Source organism: Salvelinus alpinus, chromosome 39, assembly GCF_045679555.1.
Source record: "Salvelinus alpinus chromosome 39, SLU_Salpinus.1, whole genome shotgun sequence".
Taxonomy (NCBI): Eukaryota; Metazoa; Chordata; class Actinopteri; order Salmoniformes; family Salmonidae; genus Salvelinus; species Salvelinus alpinus.
In genome coordinates this window covers 7,467,731-7,477,329 of record NC_092124.1, presented here as the reverse complement: position 1 = coordinate 7,477,329, position 9,599 = coordinate 7,467,731, and the positions used below count along the sequence as shown (strand labels likewise).

The 9,599-nt window shown below is 43.2% G+C and overlaps 1 protein-coding gene across 2 annotated transcripts in view; it reads right to left on the bottom strand.

Annotated features, from left to right (window-relative positions):
* Positions 1–21: 21 nt before the first annotated feature.
* LOC139566732 (uncharacterized) overlaps positions 22–9,599 on the bottom strand; it is a 13,761-nt gene continuing 4,183 nt past the window's right edge. The window contains exons 4-6 of one of the 2 annotated variants that reach the window (XM_071388008.1): positions 3,546–3,742; positions 2,620–2,752; positions 22–1,139 (exon numbers count right to left, since the gene is read on the bottom strand). In XM_071388008.1, the coding sequence (XP_071244109.1) occupies positions 2,701–2,752; positions 3,546–3,742 (249 nt within the window). In that variant the 3' untranslated portion in view covers positions 22–1,139; positions 2,620–2,700. Of the gene's footprint in view, positions 1,140–2,619; positions 2,753–2,869; positions 3,743–5,222; positions 5,356–9,599 lie in introns of those variants that run through there. The other variant, XM_071388009.1, reaches the window with a different exon arrangement.

Below are 9,599 nucleotides of genomic sequence, written 5' to 3'. Positions count from 1 at the left end.
CTTATTACATTACACATCAAATATCCTATGATCAGTATTTATTAAGCTGAGAGCTGACGTTTATAAAGAGTAGTGTGTTAGCAAGAATAGAGTAGAAAATAACATTACTTTACCTCAGTAAGGTAAATATTCGTGGCCTTGTAGTTAGTGTCTGCCCTGAGATTGGAAGGTTGAGTTTAATCCCTGGCCTAGTCATACCAAAGACTGTAAAAATGGGCCCTGATGCTTCTAGGATTGGCACTCAGCGTTAAGGAACTAGATTAAAGCTAAGGCTCTGCAATAGACTAGCGTCTTGTCCAGGGGGTGTACTTGTACGTCAAGCTGCCTCACACTACAGAAATAGGAGATGAGCTAAGGTTCGTGCTTACTTGTTATAGCCTATGTTTACCATCTCTCTAAAAACAGTTATTTACAATTGACAAGTTAACAAAGCGTTACCCCAATACACTTAACATGATAACTATAATATAACAGCTAAAGAATGGTTCCCAGATATCCCCTGTGTACACCTCAAGCCACACTGCTACGATTTCTCCCCGTTGTGGACACTCCTATGTCTGATAAGGTTACTCAGGAAGGAGAAGCTCTTGTAACATAGTTTGCACATGAAGGGACTCTCCTTGAGGCAGCTGAGGAAGGTTAGACCCAGTCCCTTCTATGAACCCTTTCAGTAGGCATTAGACGGGACCCTGAAAGAGAAGACTACCACCTGGGGGGTCTCCCCCCACTCCCTGTGAAGGCTAAAGCCCAGGGTGATCTGCTCTGTTCATGGATACTGTGGTATTTGTATCATAGGAACAGGAGGGTCTATCTCTATCAGCCCCAGGCCCTGCTTCATCCCTGCACTGAGACTGTGAAGAGAAGGGTCTGGGCTGCAGACTGATCCCTGACTGGAGCCTCGGTCACTCTGATGACCACCAGGACTGAGGTTGTTCAGTCCACCTGTTGTGTTCTGTGTAGTGGTTGTGGTGGAGTCTCTGTCCCTCGCGGTTGGGTCCTGGTTCTGACTCGGGAAGGAAGAGCGATGGCTCCTGATCCAGGGTTCTGAGACGGAGCCAGGGTTTGTGACCAGCCACCTCAGAGGTCCAGTCTCCCCCACCAGTAACACTGGATATCAGCAGGTCTTCAAGGACTGCAGACTGCAAACAAAGATGGTACAGAAAAGCATAAAGGTTTATTTAAGAAACTCTTTACTGTACACAGAAACATTACATATTATAAAATGTTAACCACAGTCAAGCCCATCTCTAAAACTGATTGAAGTACCTAACAATATGGAGCCATTGGAATAATTTTTTTATGTCCAAACTCCGTCCCTACAAAAATAACCAAGTCAGTCAGGACAGTCAATTTCGTATTTAATTAAAACAAATCACATTTATTGCACAAAACGATGTGACAAGTAGAATAACTTTTCTCATTATGTTAACACTTTACTTTTTCTGTAAATCTGGTACCCTCCCTTTGGTAAAATTAATGTTAAAATACTTTGGAAATGTTAAATATTACATTACACACAGCTTCTCTACTTCATGTGAAGTTAACATGAATTAAGATACTATCATTATCTCACTATAAAACACCAGTATCAAACAGGACAAAGTTGTCACTTTTCATCAGTGAAGCATTTTCACAGACACGATCACACCAACCATCACCATATCATCTACTCTACCTCATCATAATCATTCTTCCCTCAGTTCTCCTCATCCAGTTCCCTACTACATCCAAAACCAACAGAATGAACTATAAACTACCTAGTACTACATTACATGTCACTATACTCTATACATGGGCCTGTGCATTTTCCCCAGGCCCTCCTCTCACCCCTCCTTCACCAGCAGCACCTCTTCCAGGAAGAGACATGTGATACAGACATACACTCCCTCAGGTAGGTAGGCACAGATAATAAACACACTTTCAACATGGAGTGTTTACCCATCCCCACTACATGAGTCCTGTATTGTAGTTACAGAATGACTTCGTTGTTGTTAAACCCATCATGGTGGACATAAATATAATGTGGGTAAAAACATGTCAGTTATGATAAGTCAAATGTCATTATTGAACAAACCTGACTAAACTAGTTTGACGTGTACAGTGGGTGTTTGTGTATGGCTGTGTGTAGGTATATTCAGTAAGTATTGTAAAAACGGCTAGCTGGCGCCGTCTGAGCCCTCATCCGCTAGTGACTTAATGCCGACTTTACTTCGGTCTGACCCCAGGCAGTTCGGCAAGAACCAGGCAGATGTGTCCATATCCATGCTATTCTTTCAACGAAATGAAGGTGTGGCGGATGTCACGTTCTGACCCTAGTTCTTTTGTTATTTCTTTGTTTTAGTGTGGTCAGGGCGTGAGTTGGGTGGGTAATCTATGTTCGTTTGTCTATGTTGGGTTTTTCGTTTGGCCTGGTATGATTCTCAATCAGAGGCAGGTGTCGTTAGTTGTCTCTGATTGAGAATCATACTTAGGGAGCCTTTTTCCACCTGGGTTTCGTGGGTGGTTATTTCCTGTTTAGTGTTTGTGTGTTTCACGTTACGGGACTGTTTCGGTTTTCATTTTGTTTCACTTTGTATTTTGTCGTATTCATTCTCATTAAAAGTCATTATGGATACGTACCACGCTGCATTTTGGTCTTCCGATCCTTCCTACTACTCCTCATCAGAGGAGGAAGAAGAAAGCCGTTACAGCGGAGTTGTGTCAGCAGATGCCATATTCTGACCTTGACTTGATTCCCGCATAATTCCTCCACCTTTATGCACGAGAGGAAACCATGAATTAGGTCGAGCACACCTTCCGCTTCCAAGTGAAAAAAACATCTACTTAATTTTTTAAGTAGATTTTTTAAGTAGAAGGAACTAGATTAAAGCTAAGGCTCTGCAATAGACTAGCGTCTTGTCCAGGGGGTGTACTTGTACGTCAAGCTGCCTCACACTACAGAAATAGGAGATGAGCTAAGGTTCGTGCTTACTTGTTATAGCCTATGTTTACCATCTCTCTAAAAACAGTTATTTACAATTGACAAGTTAACAAAGCGTTACCCCAATACACTTAACATGATAACTATAATATAACAGCTAAAGAATGGTTCCCAGATATCCCCTGTGTACACCTCAAGCCACACTGCTACGATTTCTCCCCGTTGTGGACACTCCTATGTCTGATAAGGTTACTCAGGAAGGAGAAGCTCTTGTAACATAGTTTGCACATGAAGGGACTCTCCTTGAGGCAGCTGAGGAAGGTTAGACCCAGTCCCTTCTATGAACCCTTTCAGTAGGCATTAGACGGGACCCTGAAAGAGAAGACTACCACCTGGGGGGTCTCCCCCCACTCCCTGTGAAGGCTAAAGCCCAGGGTGATCTGCTCTGTTCATGGATACTGTGGTATTTGTATCATAGGAACAGGAGGGTCTATCTCTATCAGCCCCAGGCCCTGCTTCATCCCTGCACTGAGACTGTGAAGAGAAGGGTCTGGGCTGCAGACTGATCCCTGACTGGAGCCTCGGTCACTCTGATGACCACCAGGACTGAGGTTGTTCAGTCCACCTGTTGTGTTCTGTGTAGTGGTTGTGGTGGAGTCTCTGTCCCTCGCGGTTGGGTCCTGGTTCTGACTCGGGAAGGAAGAGCGATGGCTCCTGATCCAGGGTTCTGAGACGGAGCCAGGGTTTGTGACCAGCCACCTCAGAGGTCCAGTCTCCCCCACCAGTAACACTGGATATCAGCAGGTCTTCAAGGACTGCAGACTGCAAACAAAGATGGTACAGAAAAGCATAAAGGTTTATTTAAGAAACTCTTTACTGTACACAGAAACATTACATATTATAAAATGTTAACCACAGTCAAGCCCATCTCTAAAACTGATTGAAGTACCTAACAATATGGAGCCATTGGAATAATTTTTTTATGTCCAAACTCCGTCCCTACAAAAATAACCAAGTCAGTCAGGACAGTCAATTTCGTATTTAATTAAAACAAATCACATTTATTGCACAAAACGATGTGACAAGTAGAATAACTTTTCTCATTATGTTAACACTTTACTTTTTCTGTAAATCTGGTACCCTCCCTTTGGTAAAATTAATGTTAAAATACTTTGGAAATGTTTAATATTACATTACACACAGCTTCTCTACTTCATGTGAAGTTAACATGAATTAAGATACTATCATTATCTCACTATAAAACACCAGTATCAAACAGGACAAAGTTGTCACTTTTCATCAGTGAAGCATTTTCACAGACACGATCACACCAACCATCACCATATCATCTACTCTACCTCATCATAATCATTCTTCCCTCAGTTCTCCTCATCCAGTTCCCTACTACATCCAAAACCAACAGAATGAACTATAAACTACCTAGTACTACATTACATGTCACTATACTCTATACATGGGCCTGTGCATTTTCCCCAGGCCCTCCTCTCACCCCTCCTTCACCAGCAGCACCTCTTCCAGGAAGAGACATGTGATACAGACATACACTCCCTCAGGTAGGTAGGCACAGATAATAAACACACTTTCAACATGGAGTGTTTACCCATCCCCACTACATGAGTCCTGTATTGTAGTTACAGAATGACTTCGTTGTTGTTAAACCCATCATGGTGGACATAAATATAATGTGGGTAAAAACATGTCAGTTATGATAAGTCAAATGTCATTATTGAACAAACCTGACTAAACTAGTTTGACGTGTACAGTGGGTGTTTGTGTATGGCTGTGTGTAGGTATATTCAGTAAGTATTGTAAAAACGGCTAGCTGGCGCCGTCTGAGCCCTCATCCGCTAGTGACTTAATGCCGACTTTACTTCGGTCTGACCCCAGGCAGTTCGGCAAGAACCAGGCAGATGTGTCCATATCCATGCTATTCTTTCAACGAAATGAAGGTGTGGCGGATGTCACGTTCTGACCCTAGTTCTTTTGTTATTTCTTTGTTTTAGTGTGGTCAGGGCGTGAGTTGGGTGGGTAATCTATGTTCGTTTGTCTATGTTGGGTTTTTCGTTTGGCCTGGTATGATTCTCAATCAGAGGCAGGTGTCGTTAGTTGTCTCTGATTGAGAATCATACTTAGGGAGCCTTTTTCCACCTGGGTTTCGTGGGTGGTTATTTCCTGTTTAGTGTTTGTGTGTTTCACGTTACGGGACTGTTTCGGTTTTCATTTTGTTTCACTTTGTATTTTGTCGTATTCATTCTCATTAAAAGTCATTATGGATACGTACCACGCTGCATTTTGGTCTTCCGATCCTTCCTACTACTCCTCATCAGAGGAGGAAGAAGAAAGCCGTTACAGCGGAGTTGTGTCAGCAGATGCCATATTCTGACCTTGACTTGATTCCCGCATAATTCCTCCACCTTTATGCACGAGAGGAAACCATGAATTAGGTCGAGCACACCTTCCGCTTCCAAGTGAAAAAAACATCTACTTAATTTTTTTCTGATAGGAATTACACCATTCTCCATGCAATGTCAGTTACAAATTGATAAGACCTAGGTAAATGACTAATCCGTTTGGATTGTAAATATAAATGACAATTGTTTAAGATCTATTTTACCTAATGATCGCTGGAGACAAATGTGAAAAGTCATATTTCAGCTAACTGAAAAGCATGTCAACATGACCGGTATTTCAGCCGCTTTTCCACAGTGTAGTAAAAATCGCTGTGTCGTTATTCTGAATTTTAATTGTAGACCTATGGCTTGATTTTTGTAGGCATAATTTCATTACATTGTTAGTTTAGCTTTCATTCCTCTGCCATGTCTGTGTGGTTGTTCCTGGGGGTCGCTAGCAATAGTGGATCGTATTAGGCTAACGTATTACAAGTTGTGCAATAATTTGGGACATGTAGCCTATTTGAATCATTATGGAACGCAGATCATACATAGCAGTTTAATAAATCTGGAGCACGGATCACGAGGATTGGACCGTTGTCACAGTTCCGTGATTAGGTAAGATTTATAGGACTATTGTTGAACTCCTGTTGTACACTTGTCTCACCTTTCAATATTTCATGGAATAAACAATTTAATTTGGCAATTTTCATAACGAATCAAACCAGTATTTTTGATTAACCAATATATTTTGTGCGTAATAGGCTCTCCAAACCTGTTTATGTATGATTCATAAATACTTTCCTAACCCTAAATAATCTACAAGATCAGAGTATTTTTAAATCTAACAATTGGTGCTGAAAAAGAGACGAATATGCATGTATTTACATGGCCTTCTTTTCATTGATCCCTAATATTCTGAACCATTCTCTCCATATATTCTAGTGAGTCTGTCGAGAAAATGCAAATAATTAAAGGTACACCAAATTTAAAGGGATGGCTTTAGATAAATGTCCTGAAAACCCTATTGATTGAAAATTCCACAAGAAAATCTGTTGGCCAGCCAGTTGGACGGATTTCAGAGGTTGAATTAAATCGATTCAGCCCGCGCAAGGGAACCACGCCTGCAAAGCCTGATACTCACATGCATAAGGTACGTCTACCAACTACTGAGAAATGCGTAGGAAAGGTGTACATTTCTTAAGTCTGAATCTGGCTCTTGGTCACCACCACACAGTTGCACACACATTTACACCAGAAGTGAAATTGTGGTTTATTTCGGATGAACGCACAACACTTCTAGAAGAAACTCTGAAAACCAGCCAAACTTGTCGTCTGTCTACAACTAAAAACACCAATGGGGCAGCGAACATAGCATAGCAGGGGGCTCTAAAGGCGAACTGACGCCTAGGCGTACTCGGATATCGAACTGAACTGGACGCATATTCCCTTTAAAATACATTCGCTTGAAAAATGAGAAATAAGCAGCAATAGTACTGTTTGTCCATTTTGAGATGCTGTAGCCAGAATACAGTTCCTCAAAATAGTCAGAGTTAATCTAAGATAACTCAAGACATCGGTCATTCATTTTGACGTTTTTACCGAAGAGATCTTAGTCGCGCAGTTTTACGTCTAGATGTTTGGTGCAGTATTTTTCGACGACAACGAGTTGTCTCTCGTTGAACGACAAGACTTTGTTGAAGAATCCCTACTGTTGACCAATCACTGATGAAGGTGCGTAGATTTCGGCTCCGAACGTCTGCTTGTCGCCAGAAAAAAATGAACAGCCGAAAAAACACTCACTGATGTCCCAAAAATAACAAAAACGTCACCAAATGTCATAATATATTCACAAACTCTACCAAACTGTTTCGGCTGGGAAGCATGCGAACACCTTCAGCCTGGTGGGTTAGGCAACTGTCTACCAACTCAGGCAGGCGGCTGCAATCTAAGCAGGGAAGGAGACTGCATACCTGCAATGGGGCAGTTCATTTAGGGCCTAGCATGGCAGGGGGCTCTAAGCCTGGCGGGATAGGAAGCTGCATACCTAATAAGGCAGCGGGCTGAGATCCGTGAAGGAGACTGAACCTGACTGCAAAGCAAACGTTGGGCTTAGCAGGGTAGGGTGCCTAGGGCCTGACAGAGCAGCAAACTTAGGGGCTACTAGTGCAGGGGGCTGTGGACCTAGAACAGCAGAGGACTGGGGTCCTAGCACTAAGGCAGGAGTCCAGGAACCTAAGTCAGAACAGTGTGAACCTGCAACTAGGGCCAGAGACTGAAGACTGGGTATGGCCGGAAACTGAGAGCCTACCAAGGGGGCAGGATAGACTGGACCTAACAGGAAGGCACGGAACTCTACACTTATTAGAGGCAGACGTAAAACTTACTGGGGAGGCAGGAAACTCTAAACCCGACCCTACCAGGAAGGAGGGGAACTCTGATCCTAAAGGACTGGAGGGAACTCTGAGTCCAGGTCTGGAAGATCTGGAGGTTGCAGAACCCTCAGACTGGAGCTACCAGGGTGCTATCAGGAGGGACCCCAGGCATAGGACCTGCAGCTCCCACCAGGCTGTGGCTGCAAGGGCCGGGCCCACAGGAGTGTGCTGAGTCCTTGTGGCTGAGGGCCGGACCTTGACGGCAGCTGGCTTAACTTTGAAGAACGGACGGGGCTGATCCCACCAGGCCGTGGCTGGAGAGGCTCCCAACGTCCGGCTGCACTTAACATCAGCAGTTGCTACAGGCTGAGGCTGCATCCAAGATTCCAAAATGGTTTACCTTTGTTGTACCACAATTATAGAATATTCTATTTGTTTATTCAAAATGCATAATAGGCCTATATAAAGCACTTATGATAGCTTGGTTCTCGTAACTAAACAAAGTTTTTTTTTGTACCTGTTTCTCCTACGGACCTGTAAGTTTCACTAATGCACAATCATTGCGAGCTATCGACAACCCAATCATTGCACCCTCGACAACCACTGTGATTATTATTATTTGACCATTCTGGTCATTTATGAACATTTGAACATCTTGGCCATGTTCTGTTATAATCTCCACCCGGCACAGCCAGAAGAGGACTGGCCACCCCTCATAGCCTGGTTCCTCTCTAGGTTTCTTCCTAGGTTTTGGCCTTTCTAGGGAGTTTTTCCTAGCCACTGTGCTTCTACACCTGCATTGCTTGCTGTTTGGGGTTTTAGGCTGGGTTTCTGTACAGCACTTTGAGATATCAGCTGATGTACGAAGGGCTATATAAATACATTTGATTTGATTTGATCCACCACTGGCTTGGGTTCCGTGCCAGGAGCAGGTAGAGACTTCATGGCTGAAGGTTCCAGGGTAGCAGACAATCGAACATTGGGCACCCGAGCGTCAGCACGGGGTCACCTCTGGTAGGAGAGAACAACTCCACAACGGCAGCCAGAACAGGCTCAATGGCAGCGGCTGGCTGTGGCACCACGACTGGAACAGGAGTCTCCTTAACTATTGCTTGTTGACAATCTGGCTGAGGAGGGGACCTTGGTGTGGTGGACTGTGCACTCTGGAGTTGTGTTGATCTGCTGGGGAGCAGAAGCGGACCCAACGCTCCCGTGACTTCGATGAAAATCTATATTTCTTCGCCATCAAAAGTTGCTGAAGATAGTACTCCATCCATCATTTTGAGAATTGTCGATACTCCCTGAATGTCTAGCTTTAATTTCAGTGAAGAAACTGTATAGAGTGCATTCGGAAAGTATTCAGACCCCTTGACTTTTTCCACATTTTGTTGTTACAACCTCATTCTAAAATTGATTAAATAAAATGTTTCCCTCATCAATCTACACACACACCATAATGGCAAAGCGAAAACAGGTTGAGAGAATTTTTGGCAAAATTATTTAAAAAAATACACAACAGATACCTTATTTACATAAGTATTCTGACCCTTTCCTATGAGACTTGAAATTTAGCTCAGGTGCATCCTTTTCCATTGATCAACCTTGAGATGTTTCTACAACTTGATTGGAGTCCACTTGTGGTAAATTCTATTGATTGGACATGATTTGGAAAGGCACACACCTGTCTATATAATATCCTACAGTTAACAGTGCATGTCAGAGCAAAAACCAAGCCATGAGGTCGAAGGAATTGTCTGTAGCGCTCAGAGACAGGATTGTGTCAAGGCACAGATCTGGGAAGGGTACCAAAAATGTCTGCAGCATTGGAAGGTCCCCAAGAACACAGTGGCCTCCATCAATCTTAAATGGAATAAGTTTGGAACCACCAAGACT